The 22417-nt window shown below is 38.1% G+C and overlaps 1 protein-coding gene across 2 annotated transcripts; it reads right to left on the bottom strand.

The window, feature by feature from the left end:
- Nucleotides 1-395: 395 nt before the first annotated feature.
- Nucleotides 396-10151, bottom strand: LOC311085059 (uncharacterized protein). Of its 2 annotated transcripts, none has more exons than XM_084117463.1 (6): nt 9929-10150; nt 6319-6648; nt 5415-5762; nt 4804-4931; nt 2707-4343; nt 396-505 (listed from the first exon to the last, which is right to left on the bottom strand). In XM_084117463.1, exons 1-5 carry the CDS (start codon nt 9975-9977, stop codon nt 4329-4331), a joined length of 870 nt encoding a protein of 289 aa, XP_083973589.1. In that variant the 5' UTR covers nt 9978-10150; the 3' UTR covers nt 396-505; nt 2707-4328. The 2 variants fall into 2 exon arrangements, with proteins under 2 accessions (XP_083973589.1, XP_083973588.1); XM_084117462.1 differs by lacking the exon at nt 396-505 and adding an exon at nt 1313-1838 and having other exon boundaries at nt 9929-10151.
- Nucleotides 10152-22417: the final 12266 nt, after the last annotated feature.

Below are 22417 nucleotides of genomic sequence, written 5' to 3'. Positions count from 1 at the left end.
ACACATTTCCCTGTTCACAAAAGGACCCCTATGCTGATTGAGGAAATTGTAATAACCGGCTGGTTGAGCATGAGTGGAGAACGACACACACAAGACCAGCAGCAGAATCACAGCAGACTGATGAATCTCCATGACCTGATGAACAATACACACATCAAAACACCTTTACTGACATTAAGTGATTAACAAAATACTGTTGAAACCCTTCCTTTGTTTTTACTTGCACATAGTTTGTTAACACAGCTGTGCACTTTTTTGTGCATATTCCAGATCCACTGCGAGAAGAGAGATCTGTCCGGCTTGCCTGCGCTTTTTTCACTCCTCCTCTCTCACTGCAGCCGCCTACTCTCGCATACATTTCAGGCGAGGCAAGGCGCACACTTGGACAAACACACTTGAACAGAAACGGTTTTCTTTATTTTTTACATTAGGTTATGTAGGATAGGACATGTTGTATATGGCTTCCGACCAGGATGAAAGGGATCACATTCATCTTCAAGCGTATCTGTAAATAAATAAAGGAATAAAGTTAACCGCGATTGACATTGAGATGTTTTTTTTTTCCATTGCATAATTTCATGATAATTTCTCCATCCCCCGTTAATACCCCGTTACCCATACTTCATTATTTAATTAAGTAGATACATTATTTAAAGATCGTGGATAAATGTTAGGCTACTTGTATACTTGCCACATACCGAATTATTTCCAATTCCTCAAAACGTTGTTGCACAATTTTTCCCCGTTGCTTTTATGGACTCTATATGGGCTTCTCCCTTGACTCTACGTCCCCCCGATTGCCTCATAGACGTCTATGCTCATAAAATATTGCCTGCGAGCTTCTCCTCCTGTCCATACGGTAATTTTTTACTGTGCGACAGAGAGTCGCGTGGCTATGACGCAATCATTAGCCTACTTTTACAAAAACTGCTTCTACAGGGCCATAACATAAGCTACAAGGTAATGGAGCATTTTATACATTGTCGTGTTTCTTTAGAAATAAATAATGGACAAATGGAGTCTTTAAACGCCTCAGATGTGAAGTTATTCGCTGTCAAAGTGACGCCTGGGAGTCAATGGGATGCTAACTGCAGGTGGGGTTCCGTTAGCCAATGGCGGCGTCCGGGGGTACCTTCAAAATAATACAAATCCCTGCCCCCTTGACTCGGACACATTTCTAACCGGCATGCATCTCGCGCTGATCGGTTCTGCGCAGATTTTGCTCATCTCAAACAAGCCTGTTCTCTTACTTAAAAGCAGGACTTATTCCGCCAAACCGGAACTAGTGTTGTTTTTTTTTTGTTGTTTTTTTAAGTTTGTGGGTAAGAATCGTGTAAAAATTTCCCTTATTTTGGGGATAGGTTCCGGGAATATCTCTTATTTTCAATTGTTGACAGCTATGAGTTAACTACATAAAACAAATGTTGACTGTTGATTAACCAAGCTCTCCATTAAACGACTAAAACAGCCCTAAAATTGAATAAAATATTGTAAAGACACTTCATATTTAACCGTATTAGATGATAATTGCATTTAACAGATTACACCTTCAATAAAACATTTGAAATTGTTTTGTAAAAAGTGTATTTTTATGCATGTTTGGACTGAGTTTCCCTGCATTAACACTGTTCTGACCAGCAGGGGTCACCAGCGTGCGGCGATTCAAAACAGTGTGAAAAGCTTCGTTTCTCCCATCACAGCAACAGATGGCAAACTGTCTGTGGCAGGACATAATGAGAAACCTCCAAGTCTCTGCTTGCTGTGATTCTATGTCTGCTTTTATTGCTGGGCTTCTTCCTGCTGGAGCCAATGGATGGAGTAGTTGATAACTAGAAAGTCTGCAGAGCAGCAGCACAGAGGAATACAATAGAGAGGGAGAGAACAGACAGCAAAACAAACTCAGCTGTCCATCCATCATGACATTACTAGACGTAATAACAACCATTATAAAGTTGCTAGTGAAAGTAGCATGTTTAAATAATTTATAACGCAATGATTCAAAATTATATTATATTATAAATAACAATATTTTAGAGATACAGATTCCAGCCATTATGAATGAAATATAATAAAACATACAAAGATTGTTGTTTCAGAAAAGAAAAACATCCTCTATTGTGGCTATTTACATTTACAGTGAGCACCAGAAAAAAAGACAAATCCAAAATTAGGAACAAGAGGACAAGAATGCTGCCAAAGGAAAGAAGCAAGAAAAACTGTAAGTCTAAAGCTAACGTCTAGACTTAATAGAGTATTTAAGTGAAGGCAATCGTCTCAAAACAGTGATAATTTTCTACAAGACAATCACACTAGTCAATCTTAACACAATAGAACTGAAAGAGACAAGAAATGGAAAAAAGACTAATTGAAAAAGACAAACTAATCAGCACCTCATAAAATGCACGTTTTTTTTTCACAACTTCAGGTATAGGAAAAATGAACGTTGCACATTTCAACGAACAAGTCTATATTTCTAACAAATGAAGACCTACTATAATTTAATTACATTCTTTTATCAAGTATAGACACATTTGTGTGTTACTATTGCTGTAACACTCCTGACAAACGTCACATTAGGTAGGCATATGTTTCAGGTTTAATGCCAGAGTAACAACTTTTAACAGTCTGTATCATATGCGTTAAAATAGGCATTTATCAGAATAAATACATTTACACAACTTTTAAATAAATCAATGAATTTCAAACCTTATTAAGGCTGGTTGTGGTTTCAGTGTAGCTGCTGGAGAGTGTTTTCTGATGAAGTAAGGGTTAATGTTTAAACCATAAATATTAGCACCAGTATTTTCCAGGAACAGCAACAATACCAGTAAAACCACCTGTATCAGTAATGCATACTGTCCTCGTGTTGAGGAGGAAAATAATGTCCCTTAGGAATGAATGGAATATATTGGTCATAATGCCAGCTTTGAGGTAAATGCAAAAAAAAACATATGCAAATAGCCCCGCCTCCACCCATGATAATGAGGTGCATATTACTGAGGTAAACGCTGCACAATGATATCACTCTCTACAACGTCGGACACATAGTAATTAATATGATTAGTCTTTTGCTTGACTATGTTATCAAACAGCTTATAATGTGTTGCTTATGTTACACAAACCATGTTCCCGTTCGCCATCTCAGAGTCAGAAAGCTGCCTCAGTATCCTTAGAAAAGCTTTGAACAACTCAGAACATCAGTGAAGAAAGGCATATAGTTCAGCATAATATACATCATGCACCCGCTATATTGCTAAATCTATCCGATTTTTCCTATCAACAGAAAAATATATTATAACCTGGCATCTCTCGAGAATCTGATTGGTTACAAGGTAGTTCATGACGTCAGAAACACCAGAGATTTCAAACCGTGTTTTTCAGACTGTTTTTGGTTCACTGTAGATTTAAGGAGAAAATACTCAGCAATGCTGTTGACATGAATTTTCTTAAAGCATATTAAAAACACCACATAGGCATATAAACAACATTAAAAGCTGGATTTTCAACACAAGGGGACTTTAAATCATAAAAAAAAAAAAAATCTAACAAATCAGTTTTGGATGTCATATTTAAATTGATATGTAATAGGTGATTTTGACTGGTATTGGTACCGACTGCTGGAATCGTGACACAATTACTGATCCTCTTTACTTTACTAGTAGGAAGTTTAGGAGTGAAGTTGTGGTATCTTTGACGGTTAACATTGCAAGGATGATTGATGCTAAACAAAAACTGATTTTGGAGAAAATTCTGGATGTTTCAAAAGAAGTGTAGTGTGCTAATAACCGAGTGAAAGAAGCGGAGCAAAGAATCTGAGAGTCGAGCTATACAGATTGAAAAGACGATCGCTTCCCAAACCGAGCGATTAGATGGTCAGGAAACAGAGGGTGACGTCGTAATTTGAGGATCATGGCCTTCCAGAGAGGGTCTGGCTGTGGTTAACGGAAAAATGGATTCTTAAAATACTCTATCTGTCTATAGCACACATTGTGTTTCTCGTGTTTAGGTTTAGTGGTGGTGTGGGGTACGTATCTATTCTACGTTTGGGTAGGATTAGTGGTGTGTGGTGCGTGTGTATTACACGCAATAAAGTGTTTATCATATGCACGCAAAAACTGCGTATTATATACACGTAGAAACTAATTTCCGCGTATAAATTGCATAGGGGCCAAGAGGTATACATTAGGAACTTTACTCTTTCCTAATTCTCTTCAGTGTCCCTTTCAATGAAAGTATTAAAAGGATAAATGATGTTGCACTGTTTGATTGACAGCCTCAGCCTGAATCTGATATGGCTCATCCTCCTCAAAGTATCACATGGTGAGTTATCACATGCCATCCTCCTGTAAGAAAACACAGATTCACAGAAGGTTAAAGTGATGAGGAGGATTGATGTTTCAGATACACAACAAACATACAAATACTTTTCCTGTTGTTTGTACAGAGGTTTAAATTTCCTAAATATTGTGTCAAAACACACATCACATCTTTTGTACTTCAGTAATATAAACCTTTCAATATCACATCTAAAATGCTTAAACTGTTGTATTGCTGTTTTATAATAAGACACTCTGAAAAAGTGCACTTTGTTTATTTGGGAGTTATTGGTGTGTTTGATTGTTTTGTTGTTTCACTGGTGAATATTTGCTTCTGTACTGTTAAAAAAATAAACATTTTCACAGAGTACATTTATGCTACACAGAGAATTATAATAATATAAAACATATTCATACCACTGTTCTTTTAAAGGCATTTTTGCAAAGTTAATCTCTAATATCTTGTTAATGCAGATGTAATACTTACACTCTGTGGTACTGCTGCATGGGTCCTGTGGCTACGGTAGTAAACCACAGCAACAGTTACAGAAACCAGCAGAACAGCAACAACTATTCCTGCTACAGCTCCTGAAGACAGACCTGAACCTGGAACATCTACAGAGAAACAGACATTATTACTACAGAGTGAATGATAATACATCAAGTATTTAACAATACTGTATGATTCATTGACTTGTTCAACTAAGTTCAACTTAATGCATTTGTTTAAATGTAGTTAAAATCAATTATGTGGAACCAATTAACATAATTTTTTTTCATCGAGTCAATGAATCATTTTTTTCATATGAACTGATAAACGGCACCATCTGTTCAGCAACAGCAGTTAAAACAGCTTGAAAGCACTGAGATCAACAGGAAACACCATTCACAGGAGTAAATATTTTGATATTATGCATTTTTCATGTTAATAAAAAAGTGCTATTGAATAATTGCAATGTTAGTCAAAGTGTTATTGAGTCAAAGCTCCCTTTTTTAGACAGGTCACTACCCAACAGTTATTACGTTTATTTAAAATATTGAACTGTTATTTTAATTTCTCAAAGAAAAATGGATTTAATGACTGAATTATACACTCACCAATGACAGTAAGGTTGAATCTCTTCAGTCTAGTGATGCTGAAGCTGCTGTTGTTGTTGATAATCAGTCGTTTATATTCTCCAGAGTCTGTGTTTCTGGTGTTTGTGATGGTCAGAGATCCAGTCTGATGATCCAGCTTCAGTCTGTCTCTGAATCTCTCTTTACACTGAACATCTGTACAGATCTTACTCTGATCTCCAGTGATTTCAGCGATGAGAATGTCTTTAAAATACCACTTCGTCACATCATTTGGGTTTTTTATTACCGGTACACCGGGATCGAAAGTGACAGATTCTCCCTCTTTCACTGACTCTCTCTTCACTTCATCTTCTTCAGCAGCAGAAACACCTGAAACACACACCAACAAATGCTGGAGGATCTTTTGCTGATGGAAACAACAACAACAAACCCTCTACAAGATGAAATAACTGTGATCATGAATGCGACTGAAATAGATTCAGCACAATCTTTCATTCTGAAATAGAAAGTTTGTGCTTTTAAAACTCATTTTACATCCTTATTTGATATAAAATCCTCATTTAAACAGATAATAGAAGTTGGTCAGAAATGGCATGATTATAACTGACATCTCCATTTGAATTCAACTGAAGCTTCCTGTGAACGCTAATATACCGTATTTATCATCATAGGTGTTTATAGTTATAGTTCTTGTGAGAATGGGCCTTTAGTTTTATATCTAATTAAGCTATTTAATGATGTAAAGTGAGTTTTATAAACTGCACTTGTGCTGCAAGTTTGTAAAGATTATCTGTCTACTGTGTGTGAATTAATATACAGGTAAAGAAAATAACTCAGAATATCACTGTAAAAAAATCAATAAACACATTGACAATGTGTTTTAAACATAAATAAACTGCATTTAAACATTCATTAAATGACTCACCAGTGACAGCAATTCTGAAGATCTTGTCACTGCTGCTTTTGCTGCTGATGATCTTCAGTTCATAAAGTCCAGAGTATGTGATGTTCATGATGTTCAGAGATCCAGTCTGATGATCCAGCTTCAGTCTGTCTCTGAATCTCTCATCTCCATCTTCACACTGAACATCTGTACAGTTATCAATGAGATCTCCACTGATTTGAGCTATACGAGTGTCATTAAAATACCATTTAATAACTTCTTGTTGGTTTGTTTGAACACCAGTGTATAAAGTGACTGAACCTCCCTTGATCACTGACACAGGCACTACATCTGAACCAACACCAGACACACCTGAAGAACAAACACAAGACATACAAAAATTTACAATAGTGCTGTGAATATTCTACATATGAAGATTTTGATTAAATAAATATATCTGGATAAATTCAGTCCTGGAGAGCCACAGTCTTGCAGAGTTTCACTCCAACCCTGATAAATCTGACCCTCAAGACCTTGAGCTTGTTCTGGTGTGTTTGATATGGGTTGGAAACCCTAGGCCTAGGGGTTTGAAAACTTGCTGGGGCAGCATTATTTTGTGTTGGGTGACATTTGATTAAATGTATGATTCATATGTTTTGGGCCAAACAATATACTTTTTTTTTTTTTTTTTAGAATGATTCACGTATATTTCTAATGAAATTGTATAAAATACAAAAACAAAACAAAAAATTGTCCTGCATGAAAAATAAATTTTTTTTTATTTTTTTTTGCACCAAAAGTAATTTGAGAGTAACTAGAGTTCAAGTCATATGATGTTTGTTTACATGTAGATCACAAGACAAAATAATAACTGAATTTACACAAAAGATCCAGTTCAAAAGTTTACATATGCTTGATTCCTGTCGTGGAAATATTTAATACAAATATAACCAACTATATCTGACTTCCTAATACAATACTTCCCTGAAGTATGGTGACGGCGTCCCGTCAAGAAGTTACTATCACTACCTCAATCACACTTGAGCTGTTCTTTTGTTGTCTTTTGAGCGTAGAATCTTTAGTACTTCTATTACTTCCTCAATCACACATAGATGTTCTGTTGTTGTCTTTTGAGTGTAGAATCTATTTCTCAGCTGCGCAGCATATACCTGACACGACTCCTAAGTTGCTCTTTGTAGAAATGAAGTTTTATTCACGGCCGGGAGATCACTGGCCACAACAACCAAGTGAGTCTCCCAGTACAAATGATACATGTACATTTAAATCCTACAATTGAGTAAAAATCAATATCACTCAAGTCTTCTTCACTGTGATTAGTTCTGATGATTAGTTTAAAAATGATCTGCTAATCATATGATTTAGTTAGTTCTACTGTGTCAACCACATTTTGGGTAAGTGTGTATGGTCTTTGACCTCAGCATCCTTAATCTGCATTTCTCTATACATTTAATATTGAAAATACCCATTACATAAAATACTTCTATCAGTTCAGCTCATAGGACTTGATGTTAATATCCCTTGTAATCAGCACTTCCTAATTTTAAGTGGGGAGAGGGGTAAAAACATCATCAGGGTCTTCAGGTGGGCACCCTCCTTCACCGGTGTTTCGTTGATAGGCCCACGACACCTCCAGAGGGCTCAACGGCAACACCTGGCGTCCCAGGTGAGCCCCCTTCTGCTTTTACCCCTCCTTATTGTTCTTTGCAGCCCAGTTAGGATCCTTCCTCTTTATCCGGATCCACCTGCTGCTTCGCTGTGCTACCTCTGACATTGATTTGATGGCTTTCAAGGCCTGTCTCCGAACTCCCACTCCATTCAGGAGCCTGGCTATGGATGTGGCCACAAATCACATTCCTAATTCTTAATAGTGTGTGTTGCTGCCTGGGTGATATAAAGCTGCAAACAGTCACAGATGCTCAAGGCAAAAAAAAAAAAAAAAAAAATTACACATTAAGATCCAGTGGGTGTAAACCTTTGACCAGGAGGATTGGAAATTAAAATAAAATAAAATACTTACATATTTTCCAGAAGACAAAATAAGAACAATTTGACCCCAATCATAGAGACAGAGCGCATTTAGGCCACGCCCACACCCAGGGGGAAAACAAACCAACCGTCCCCATTGACTTTGCATTGCGAGAGGCTGCCTCCTTGTCATTTCTTGCTTCTAACAAGAGACAGAAAATTGCCTAAAAGCTGCTGTGTGACAAGGTGTACAGCAAACAAGCTAAGGAACCCAGAAATAAGTTTTCATAAGCTGTCGACCCCAAAAAACGAGTGTTTAGGACATAAATTTAGGACAATGCAAAGTCAATGGGGACGGTTGGTTTGTTTTCCCCCTGGGTGGGCGTGGTCTTCAGATTATGACGCGTTGCGCTCTGTCTCTATCCTGTGCAAAAGTTTACACCCCCTGAGTTTTAATGAATTGTGTTTCCTTCTGGAGAATCAGTGTACTGTATGTCTTCACCATTTGTAATAGTCATTTATTACATGGCGTGGCTGAATTCCAATGTAGAATGCAGTCTGTTATTTCTTGATAACAGACCGCTGCGAAGTATAACAGACCGTTGCCATGCAAAACAGCGCGTTGCTATGGACGCGGAACGGACTATTTTTCTTTGGCGGAAGCAATACAATCGTTTTTAAAACAATAAACGCCTTTTTAAATCAATAATTTGTGTCAAATTAATTATTTATTTTTTTAGGTAGCCATGTAATAAGCGGGATAATGTATAGAGAGGCGGTCGTTATAGCGAATGACAAGCCCTTCAGGCTGTCAAGACCTCGTTCAGCCTGTCGGGCTTGTTATTCGCTATAACGACCTTCTCTCTATACATTATTGTTACGATCTGCTCCGAGACTCGAAGGTAAAGATCCAAACGCAGCTTTATTTAAGGGTAATCCAAAGAACAAGCAATAGGTCATACACTGGAAGGCAGTCCAAACAAACAAACAAAACAGGCAGGGACCAAAGGCAAGAGAGTAATCCAGGGACCAGAGGCAAGAGAGTAATCCAGGGAACAGGGCAAGATATCCAAAAACCAAGAGACACAAAAACAGGGAAAAACGCTCAGAAGTGCAGTGCAACAACATACAAAACTTCGCAGTGAGTGATGGGGTGAACCAGGCTTATATGGGGTGAACTAAACAAGAAGATGAGATACAGGTGAATGTGATAATGAGTGCTGATGAGTCCAGGCAGAGAATGATGGGAGATGTAGTCTGTGAGTGAACATTAGAGTCAGGTGTGGAGTGCCCTCTGGTGGCTCTCAAGGGCACTCCAGCTGGTTATCGTTACAATTATTCCTTACGTATGAGTCGCTCAGATGTAATTCGTGTGAAAATATGGATTTCAAAAGTCATTCAGTCACTGCTGGAAAGGGTTAAATTATGCATTAGATGCTGGAAAACATTTGCTGCAGTGGTAAATAAAAAAAAAACGTTATCTATAAAAAAACGATCTCTCATTTATTCATTTTTTTAATTATTGATATTTTTCTGTCTACGCAAAACAGGAGAGCGATCAGTTAACAGGTAACAACAATTGTTCAACAATAACCTGAATCCTTCCGTCACTCCAGTACATTCACAAAAACACTGGAAGAAAGATTGTAACAAGTAAATGTCTTACCATTGTAGAGTAAAAACAAGACTGCGAGCAAAATAAAGTGAAACTTCATTTCCACAACTTTACCCTAGGAAAATGAAAGCAGATTCTTGTTCATAAAAGCGTTCTGTTGTTCAGTTCTTCACTGGAGACGCAGTTCTTTCATTGATTCAACACAATGAGAGTGACGATGACGTGAACGCTCCTGTCCTTATGCAAAGGGCTTTCCGCTGTGTTCCTTGTGAAGCCCTCAGGAAGGCAGAACAGGTGAAGAAGAAAAAAAGCAATACACAAATGAAGCAAACAAAATTGAAAGATTAAATAACTAATGAACACAAAAACTCCTGGTGTTGGAGTGGCCTCAAGGTCAAGTGAAAGAAGGACCTTTTTACAAGTCGATTCATCATATGTGCCCACATGAGTACACCTTAAAAATACACAGAGAGAGAGAGAGAGAGAGAGACACAAAACAAACACCAACTGCCCACATGTAATCTGTACACCCATAACACACACACACACAGAGAGAGAGAGAGAGAGAGAGAGAGATCAACTGCCAACTGAAAATGCAAATGTGGCAGCGTTGTGACAGTAGATAATAGTAGCTATAGCAACCAAGAGCACAGAAGCAATATTCCCCCGACCCATTGAAAACTTTTGCATTGAACTCAGAAGATCTACAAAAATATATTCTGAGAGCGGTTCACACAGATGGTTTTTGTGATGTGTGTACTTTAACAGGCGGTGCCAGATGGTGCCAGCCACACTACAGACGTGCAAGATAATTAGCAGCATTTAGAGATTCAAAGATTAAACGGGTCATGAACATATTCAAGCGAATGCAGCATTATGATGAAATGTGCAATAATGGAGGAAAAACATCATCATGTATACCATTCAGAAAGACAATTGAACCAGCATTGTGTTTACTTTGACGTGTAGTGTAGACAGACTCAAACAGGTTTGGTGCCTATTGTGTTTGATTTGGAGGAGGTGCAGTGTGTGTTAAGTCAACTAAACTGATAGTCAGTCCAGAAAAAGATGCATTAAGAATTGGTACTCAGCACAGAAATCTACTACACCTTGTAAATGAGTCCTGTTGACCTACTGTACCTGCTCGATCACTGATATCTGAGATATTTATTTAATCATCATTTATCCAACTGAAGGCGGAACGAGGAAAAACAGAAAGACAGGATCTAAAGCAGAGAGAGGTACATCAGTGAACAGTGATGTGTTTATTTTTCAACTTGTTTATGAATACTGTTAGCCTGATACACACCAACACACATATGGAGTTTCATTTGTGTCTTTTTTATTCAATCAAACATACTGTGTTTGAGAGTAAAATTAATTATTTTTTTATAAAAAAATTTAAAAGATTGCAAAAAAGTCTTCTTAAGGCTCAAAAATAAAGTAGTTGATAGCAAAATGATTGCAGAGCATTTTTAAAGTAAATCGTTAAAAACCTTTTTCTTCGTGCATTTCGAACACTTTTTAATCACAAAAGCATTTTGTGTTGTGAAAAAAAAAATCCTCTCTTTTCTGCTGTATTTTTTGCGGGTCTAAATCTTTTGCATGCAAGTTTTGCTTGTGAATGAAGCTGTGTCTCAGGGCGGTCTCTACCAACCAGGATGGGAGGCCCTTTTCTATTGGTCACCGGATTGACCACGCCCACTACGTTTTCCCGCTTCTGCTGCGCAGTGTGTCTGAGAGAAGAGCGAGCAAAACATGGCGAGCAATGCCATTTCTTTCTTTAAAAGAAAAGAGCAACATTTGTGCGTTTGTGATGAAAAGTGTTCGAAATGCACAAAGAAAAATAAAGTTTCTCTTTCAAGGGAAATCGAGCTGCGTCGAGATGGTGTGGGAACGCCCCTGCGTGATTGCGTCCCCACGGCGTCTCGACGCAACGTCTTGTACCCTCTTCAGAGAACCAGGGTTACATACGTAACCTGAGACATTTTCAAAGATTTACACGCACTGCAAACCATTTTATCATCAACTTCTGTATTTTTGAGCCTTAAGAAGACTTTTTTGCAATCTTTTAATTTTTTTTAAATTACAAAATACTCTCAAACACAGTATATTTGATTGAACAAAAAAGACACAAATGAAACTCCATAGACACCAAGCTGACTGTGTTGTTGCCTCTCGTCGGATGTGTCTCGGCCAGAAAGCTGCGCTTGATCACACCAAAATGACTAAAGCTCACCGGTATACTCGGAGAAGCTCTTTTTCGTTCTTCGTTTAGGGGTAAATTAAGTTTGAAATACGTGAGCAGTGATATACTGTTATCGAACATCTGTCGTCGCCCACACTGCTGAGAGAGTTTTAAAAGAGGAACATTAAATCAAGTGAAGTTAATTTAATGAAAGGTAAAAGTAATTCATATTTACACATGAACGAAGCAAAATGGAAGAAACAAAGGGGAAAACAGGATTGTGCCAAACAAACAAAAATTAAAATCAAAAGGACCTAACTAAAGTACTAAACCATTTATATCTAATCTTGAACTAAAAAGAATTTTAAAAAAAGATCAAAGAAAAAGTATTCAACGTCCGTGACGTCATAACCAAACTACTATAACTAACAAAACCAAAATACAGAGGGTGGCACAAATCCCTAACCTAGTGTATATAGACAAAAAAATCCAACTAAGTGCAAATGTATGTTACCTATCCCCTCTCCTCCTTTAAATCTTTCAGAACTCACAAACAAGAAGTTATTGGGGCAATCACAAACAAGGCACGATTAACGTGCACACACTAAACACTTAACAAAACTAAATCAAGCAAAAAGAAACAAAACACACAAGCAGAATCAAACCAAAAAGTCTCTCTCCCCACTGGCAGTAGCATGCTCCTTATGTAGGGCTTCTCCAGGTGTCAGGCATCAGGATGATGAGGATCCCGCCTCACAAGGCACACCCACTCAACTCGAATGACTGACAGGCAAAACAGCCAATCAGCGACGGCCTGAGAAAGGAAGAGAGACAAAAGAGACCAAAAAGAGAAACACAGAAAACACCCAAAAACACTATAAACGTCCCTAAGGACGTAACACGCTTTTCTCTGGATAACATAAAAAACATACAACAAAACTGAGAAAACAGCTAGCATTTTAATAAAGCATTAGAAAAGCCTCTGATCATCATAGCAACGTGGATATGCTCTGCAATTCAGCACTCCAGTAAAGTCATGTTTTTTTTATTTTTTATATAGCACTTAAAATCAACCATGCTTTACCGTATTAAACATAAAAAAGTGTCTGTGACTTGTTTCATCAGAACTACTTCATTTTCTAGCTGTGTGCTGATTTTTATTATATTTTCACTCACGGACATCTGACCTCCACGGAGAGGAAATTAAGAGTCACAAATTATTTACTTTTAGCTTCTGACCAAGGCTGTATCTCAATATTAGTTTTACTTGATCTTAGTGCTGCGTTCGATACTATAGATCACACAATACTCTTAGATCGACTACAAAATGATACTGGTGTTCAAGGACAAGCATTAAGTTGGTTCAGATCATACTTATCTGACCACTACCATTTTGTCTATTTAAATGGAGAAAAATCGACCATAACTTCAGTAAACTATGGAGTGCCGCAGGGATCTGTGTTGGGCCCTCTATTATTCTCAATATATATGATGCCACTTGGAAATATTATAAGGAAACATGGAATTAGTTTCCATTGTTATGCTGATGACACTCAAATATATATTTCATCACGGCCGGATGAAAACGCTAAATTATCCAAATTGACAGAGTGTGTTAAAGATATAAAAGATTGGATGACGCGTAATTTTCTTTTATTAAATCCAGACAAGACAGAGGTACTAATCATCGGTTCAAAAAACCGCCCACAAAACCTCTCACAATACAACTTTAACATCGTAGGATGTCCTGTTACTTTATCCTCTACAGTAAAAGACCTGGGTGTTATACTCGATTGCAACCTGTCTTTTGAAAATCATATTTCATATGTTACAAGAACAGCCTTTTTCCACCTTAGAAACATTGCTAAGCTATGTAATATGCTATCAGTTTCTGATGCAGAAAAGTTAGTTCATGCATTCATGACCTCGAGACTAGATTACTGTAATGCTTTATTAGCCGGTTGTCCTGCATCCTCAATAAACAAGCTACAGTTAGTCCAAAATGCAGCCGCTAGAGTTCTAACTAGATCAAGAAAATATGATCATATAACACCGATTTTATCATCACTGCATTGGTTACCTATAAAGTTCCGTATTAATTACAAGGTATTGCTACTGACTTATAAAGCCCTAAACGGCTTAGCTCCAGTCTATTTAACGGATCTTCTATCGCCCTATAATCCATCGCGCTCTTTAAGATCAATAAATTCTAGGCTTTTGGTCATACCTAGGATATCCAGATCAACCAAAGGAGGGAGAGCATTTTCACATTTAGCTCCAAAGCTCTGGAATAGTCTTCCTGATACTGTTCGTTGCTCAGACTCGCTTTTCCAGTTTAAAACTAGATTAAAGACGCATCTCTTCAGCGAGGCATTCATATAATACTTTTAATCTTACAGTTCAAACTACAACCCGGCCTCTAGTTCATAAATGCCAGAGGAGAACTGGCCCCCGACTGAGCCTGGGTTCTCCCAAGGTTTTTTTTCTCCATTAGGTCACTTGATGGAGTTTTTCGGTTCCTTGCCACTGTTGCCTTTGGCTTGCTCAGTTGGGGATATTTTGGGGATATTTAATTTAATTTTTCAATCAATAAATTTACACTAGAAACAAACCTTGTTGTGCTATTTTGGCTTAATGCTGTGAAGCTGCTTTGATGCAATCTGTATTGTGAAAAGCGCTAAACAAATATACTTGACTTGACTTGACACAAAGTGTTCCCATAGCGCTACTAACAGCACATCATAAGAGAAGCTTTTGAAATGGAACTGCGTTTTTTTTTGATGCGCTGTTCGTTTTAAACTTTAGAAATGGTAAAAGGGCACAATTATGTCCCATGGTTCGGATGAAACCAATGACGGTCCACCATTTGAATACCACCGCCCTAAACACTCACGCAAAACATTGAGCTGGAAATAAGATATCAATACTCCTCTTCATTCTCTCGTTTTCTAGCTCGTCTGCCTGTTCCTGTCATCATCAGTAACTCTTCACACTGTTCTTCATCATCATCATCATCATCAACTTGTTCACTGGTGTGTTCATCAGTGTTGAATGTGTGTGATGCGACTCTCTCCTGGTACAAAGGAATCAGTGTATTGTCCAGCATCAGTGTGTGTGATCTCAGCATCAGTCTCTCTCTACCTCTGGAGGTGGAATATCAGGATAAAAACACCTACAGCTGTGTGCTGAACAATCCCATCAGCAACCAGACCACACATCTGGACATCAACACACTCTGTCACACATGTGCAGGTACCACAGCACTGATGATATATGTGTGTGTTTACTGACCTGATCTCTGTCTTCTGGTGTAGATCACACTGATGCATTCACTTACATTAATGTCTCTCTTCAGACATTACAACACAGTCTCCTTCTTCTTCTTCTCCTCCTCCAGTCTCAGTGTCTCTGATAGTGTTGATCTCTGCCGCTTCTGGAGGATCTCTGTTGATTGTACTTGCAGTCATTGGGATCTTCTGCATCTGCAGGAAATGTAGAAAAACAGGTCAGGAGTGCAAACAATTAATATGTTAAAATATGTATATTTTATAAGGCACATATTTCAATATTTGATTGAAAACTTTGTTGTTAACATGTATGCATTATGTTATTGTTAATGCAGTTCAGGCCCAGGAGAAAGACATGAATAATTCTGCATTGTGTAAACCAACAAGACGAAATAAGGTGAGATCATTCTGTGATGAAAAGGCAAGAAGTTGATGCAGTCAGTTAATCTGTTAATTTTGGTGTTTCATTATATGCATCAGACGATCAGTGAACAGATGTGGATGCTCAACCTTGTTAATTATTAACTTCAGGAGGAAAGACTAGAAGGATGTTTTTATGCTTTTTACACTATACTGTTTTCACTGCAGTGTAAATACTGACATACAGTATTTCCATTTTGCAGACCTATAAATTAATTTTCCTCAATAACAATAAAATATTTTTATAGGCTATTCAATGAAAAAAAAAAGTCTTAATTTACTCACCGTACTGTTATGAGTTTCTTTTTGGCAGTATGCCAGCCTCAGTCACGATTCAATTACATTGCATGTTTATTCCATACAATGAAAGTGATCTGTACACTCCGTTTGCAGTGTGTATGCGGTGCGTGTTGCAGTGTTTGTGTTGTTGAGGAGCAGCACGTGCCATTGTGCTTTCACATGCTTGTGTTTGCAGCGCGCAACCAATCCGCGGCTTTACCACAAACATTTATTCACTATTTTTATCTGAAATACAAAAGTTTTTATCAGCAACTTTTATTAAAAAAAAAAAAAAAAATTTTGTCAGCGTTACGATTCTCTTTGTACACAGTACAGTTACACTCGTAGACGTTTTCACGTTTAAACACAATTTAAACAACATAGCCTATTAATGCAACTTCTTTAGATATTAAGCTGATATTAAATTTAATTAATTTTAAATTAAAACTTACAATTGAAAAAACATTTTCATTTGTATTTAAATCTTTAAGAAATCCTGTGCATAATTTTTTATTTATTTAATTATATTTATAGCGCCTTTAACCAAGGCGCTGAACAATTTTTTAAACTAAACAGTACATTGTACACAGTCATAAATAGCTTGTTGATTTTTCCACCTCCTAGAAGAGATGAGTAGTACCATCCATTGGTTCCCGGGGGCGATATTTTTTTTCCCAGGATGGTAGGGGAAGACTCATGAATATTAATTAGGGGAGTCATCCCTGATTGGTCCTAACCCCAGTGACGGGTAGGTTTAGGGCGGGGTTAGGGGGTAGGTCATCAGACCAATCAGGGATGACTTCCCTAATTAATATTCATGAGTCTTCCCCTACCATCCTGGGAAAAAAAATATCGCTTCCCGCGGGAGGATTTTATGTAGGCCTACATTTTAGAGTGGGTGATGTCACTAACCCGTGCTGTCCCTACCAGCCGTTAGTCCTTAAAAATCAATTTCTTTAAAAGAAAATATCTCCATTTGCTTTGATCTTCACAGATGTTGTTTATGCTCAAACGGCAACATTACACACTAACTAAAGTTAGAAAAGTGAAATCATAATCAACCACCCCTTTAACATGTGTAGGCTAGCCTATGGAAAACGGAGTATGAAACAGCCAGGCGTAACTGAAAGTCTCAAATTTATGCAAATGATGGGCGATAACCAAAGGTTAGGTCACCTAGGCTACAATCAATTAAAATGTTCAAATTTTAAAAACTATGCCCAGCCAAAGAAATAATTTTACAGACACTTTAATAGGGTTTAGTGAAGCCTACATAAAATGTTATCAGGCTATACATTTTACAAAAGTATTTAAACTTTTGCTCTTGATTGACTGTATATTTTTTTCTTGCAGAAATCAAAGGAGGCCGTGTATGAAAATATCACCCCAAAACGGTGATCAAATACAACATCTCTGCTTTTTCCTCTGACTCTGGTTTGCTTTCACTTTTTTTTTCCATCTAAGTATTTTATTTTTTATTTTATTTTTTATTTTTTGGCTTTTGCACATACAGTACACTCTCATAAGATCTATTGTTATGTCTGAAATTGTGTTGCTGTGTATTAGTTTAATTTAGTGGTGCACAAAAGGCACAGAAACTGAACTAAATGTTCTATTTTTAGCTCAACACACATAACTTTATTACAGTTTGATCTCATCCCTCACTGTTCTGTAGCCTATCACTTGGTCCTGTTTAAATAAATAGACAACTGAATATGGAATGCATAGTTTACAGGATATCACAGATAATCATGGATATTTTGGCAAATTCAGCACAAGCACATCATCGCTCTCTAGTGTCCAAATCATAAAATCACATATCTCTAATAATAGTGCTACTTTTACCCAATAGAGTCCGCTATGAATAAATAAGCGGAAAATATTGAACGAGTGATGGGCACTTTCGAAACACGCTTCAAGCTTCGAAACCTTTGTGAATCATTTGTTTCGAACAATGAGACTGCAAAGTCACTTTTTCCCCCTGTCAAAGTCACATGATTTCAGGATGGGATTCCGTTACGTCATAAAATAACACATATTATAAAGACACGTTTTTATTGGATGCAACTGTATGATTTATTAATTGCCTTTAATAGGTTACACCTTCAATAAAACGTTTATGGGTTTGTAAAAGGTGTTTATGCATGTTTGGACTGAGTTTGTGTTGTATTTACAAAGTTGTGACCAGCAGAGGTCGCTAGCGTGTGGAGATTCCAACGATTCAAAACAGTGAATCATTATTTTGAAGCAATGGTTCAATTGATTCAAAGTTTCACTATATAATAAACTAAATAAGACCTAACTGATCACAATGCAACAGTTATTTCAGACTAGGAGTCATGTGACAATGAAAATTGCGTCATAATGTGAAGGTGATAGAGATGATCTCATCTGTGTTATGTTTTAATACTGAGTCAGAGCTCACGCTTTCATTTATTTTTATCACTCTATTTTAACATCCTCAATGCTGTGAACTTATACTCACTAATGACAGAAACACAAAGCACTGAAGTAGAGAAATATGTCTGGAATCATAATGTAACATACAAATAAAAAGAACATTATTGATTCACACATTCAATCAGACACATGTTAATGAATCTATTGGATGATCTTGTGGAGTCTAATGAACGTCATATAAACCACATCCTGATTCACACCCTCATACAATCAGATAATATTCAATAAACTACAATAACACCTGTTTCTCAGGCTTCAGCTGTTTTTGTGTACTGTTGCGTTCAGATCAAGGACTTTTAGTTTGAAATCTCTCTCTTTCTGTGTTTTCTTCCTGTTAATCTGTTCCTTTATTACCCATTTCACTCACTGCCTGGTGTCTTGTTTATTCTTTGTAAATATAGTTATAGTCCTGTAGTTTATCTGAGCATGTGTCACAGGGTGTGTGTTTTTTACCCTTTTTGATAAATACCACTTTGAAAATAGATCCAGGCTTCAATTTAGTCCTTCCAACCAAGCTCTGACAGACAGTTTTTTTTTCCCATAGGTGGAAATTTGAAAGAAAAGAAAAAGAAACACATTCTAAACGTTTGAACAGTTAAATATGATAATTGTGTTACTGTTTCTCTCCGTCTGTCAAACAGTTGCTCATCTTGTTTGTTTTTTCTCCAGTAGATTAAAGTGTCTCAAATCTGATAATAGCAGGACAGGAAGAAGCTCTTCACCAGCAAGCTAAACACACACACACACACACACACACACTCACACTCACTCACACACACACTCACACACACACACACTGAACGCACACTCTCACATGCAAGATGTTTGTCCACCCAACAGACAAAACCACGTTTCTGTAGAAAACCGGCTGAGGAGTTTCAGTCTGACTCAGAAGATGAACTTCAGTATAACTGGCACTGTGAGGTGATGGCAGACGATTTTATCTGTACTTTGGGTTTTTCCATTCACTAAAAATATGAAAAAAATATGCATAATTTAAAAATCAGTGGTTAGGCTTTCTGGCATTTCTAAAAAAAAACTTGCAAATAAAGTCAATATTCTATGATTTGTAATTTTCCAGTCAGAGATCCAGTCATATGATTTTAGTCCAATTTTATTTCTTAGCAGCAGACAATTAAATAATAAATGAAGAGTAAAATGAATTCATCCATAAACAAGATTAAAAGTTTAATAAAGAAACTGTGTAAAATGAACAGTTAAAACACTTCTCACTAAAGACACAAACATAACTTTTCATGTTTTCACACTCTGAGGTGTTAGCCCGTATCCTGCAAGATGTTCAGATACAGTAACATTCGTTTACCACTTTACTGAGACATGCAGGTGAGCATTTGTGGTCTACTTACAGTCTTTTGGCCTCATCTAAACAGCAAGCACAAAAGTTCACCCTAAGACATTCAGCTACTATGAGGCATAAATGTTAATACAGTAAAATAAAAGTATTAAACATACATTTAATAGTAAAATCATCAAAATGATAGTAATGAGAAACACATCAACATGATAATAATTATTTGTTAAAATATGATATTTGAGTAAATGATAAAACATAAGCCAGAAATATTTATATTTTTTCTTTTTCTGATTCGTCAACCTTCATTAAACTGACAAAAGTACAAAGAAAAGATTTCCAGTGTTTTTATTGACTAACTTATATTTATTTTGTAAATATGAACAAATTTTGATTTTGATGGCTGCAACATACTCCAAAAAAAGTTAGGACAGACGCATGTTTACCACTGTGTCACATCACTTTTCCTTGAGTAACAGAGATCCAAGTTTCATTTCTTGATGCATTTCTTGATGCATTCTTGATTCAGTATTATGTATGGAAGATGGTGAAACACCTGAATACTTTGTAATCCTGCATTGAGAAATGTGATTTTTGAATTGTTTGAGAATTCTCTCATGATATTTGGCACAAAGTGGTGAGCCATGACCCATATTTGGCGGATGCTTTTTTTTATTCCCAAATATGATGCCCTCACCTTTCACCAGTTCACCTACATATTGTGGGCTGTTCCAAAACAGTTTAACTTGGATGTTGCTGCTGGAAGAGGTGTTAGTGAGGCCAGCAGGGAGCGCTCACCCTGTGGTCTGTGTGGGTCCTAATGTCACAGGTCGGGATGGGCCGATCCAGACTACACCCACCCCTAGACCAAGAACACTTTGAGGAGCGTGACCAGAGACCAGAGACAGAGAATAAGAATAACAATTTTATTAAGAATAAGTTAATGGATAATCCTAATCTAAAAATCTTCTTCTCTCCCTCGTCCAGGGAGAATCCAGGGCGGGGCAAAGCAGACACAACCTTCCCCACAGGCGGCGATTCCCAGTGGGGAGTACTGGACAGGTAGAGTATTGGACAGGTGAGTTACTCACAGGTGGGTAGATGGTCCAAGCTTCCTTCCCCCTTCCACGTGGGGGCAGTTCGCAACGGTCAGTATTAGACAAGTAAGTGTCTCGCAGTAAGTGGATTGTCAGGGCTCCTTCTTCCAAGCTGGTGCCAAGTTCACAATGGGAGGAGGTGAACAGGTGAATTCTCCGGTGAGCACACGGTCAAAGCCTCCTCTCCTCTTTCACATGAGGGACAGTTCACAGCAGTCGATAATGGGCAAGTAAGTATCTTACGGTAAGTAGGTTATCCGAGCTCCTTCTTCCAAGCTGGTGCCAGATTCACAATGGGAGGTGGTGGACAGGTGAGTTCTCCGGTGAGCGGATGGTCAAAGCTTCCTCTCCTCTTCCACGTGAAGGACAGTTCACAGCAGTCGATAATGGGCAGGTAAGTATCTTACGGTAAGTAGGTTTTCCGAGCTCCTTCTTCCAAGCTAGTGCCAGATTCACAATGGGAGGTGGTGGACAGGTGAGTTCTCCGGTGAGCGGATGGCCAAAGCTTCCTCTCCTCTTCCACGTGAGGGACAGTTCACAGCAGTCGATAATGGGCAGGTAAGTTCTTCAGTGAGAGAATGGTCGGAGCTTTTTCTCCTCTTCTACACCAAGGGCAATTACAACGGTAAGAAATGGACGGGTAAAACTGCAGCAGGGTCGCCGTAAACACCGTACGAGACTTCCCCTAGGGCAGAAGGGGCAAGCTCAGGAGCGGTGTACAACTCCCACGGGTGTCTTGGGAGGGCGAGCACTTCGCACCCTACAGGTGGACTTCAGAGCTGCAGCGGACTCACGGTCACAGGTAGAGCGGCTCACGTGTGCCGTAGGAAAGACGGGGACTTCACACCATACAGGTGGCTTCAGGGCTGTAGCGAACTCAAAGTCACGAGCTGAACTGAGCTTTCTCTAGGGCAGACAGAATCATAACGTCACACAGCAGTATCATATTCTCACGTGTGTCGTGGGGAAGACAGGGACTTCACACCATACAGGTGGGCTTCGGAGCTGTAGCGAACTCAGTCACAGACTGAACTGGGCTTTCTCTAGGACAGACAGAATCATAACTTCACACAGCAGTATAATATTCTCACGTGTGTCGTGGGGAAGACAGGAACTTCACACCATACAGGTGGGCTCCAGGGCTGTAGCGAACTCACAGTCACAGACTGAACTGGGCTTTCTCTAGGACAGACAGAATCATAACTTCACACAGCAGTATATTGTTCTCACATGTGTCGCGGGGAGGACAGAGACTTTACACCAACTGTCTTTTCAAACCCTTTCCACAAATGGGCATACTCGATCTCTCCAGGCTCTGATGATGTACAATAGACCAGTCTGACTCTTGGGCGAGTGCACGGCAGTTAAAAGCAATCTTTCACACACCCACAGCAATTGCACTCCAATATACAGCGCGAGGAGGGAGAAGGAACGTCAATTCAAACACTACAAGTCCACTCGTTAAAGTGTAATTAAGACCAACACTCACCCTGGGTC

This window comes from Abramis brama, assembly GCF_963993115.1.
Source record: "Abramis brama genome assembly, chromosome: 6".
In the NCBI taxonomy this organism is placed as follows: Eukaryota; Metazoa; Chordata; class Actinopteri; order Cypriniformes; family Leuciscidae; genus Abramis; species Abramis brama.
Note: the sequence above shows the minus strand (reverse complement) of the source record. Positions and strands in the feature narration are given on the sequence as shown.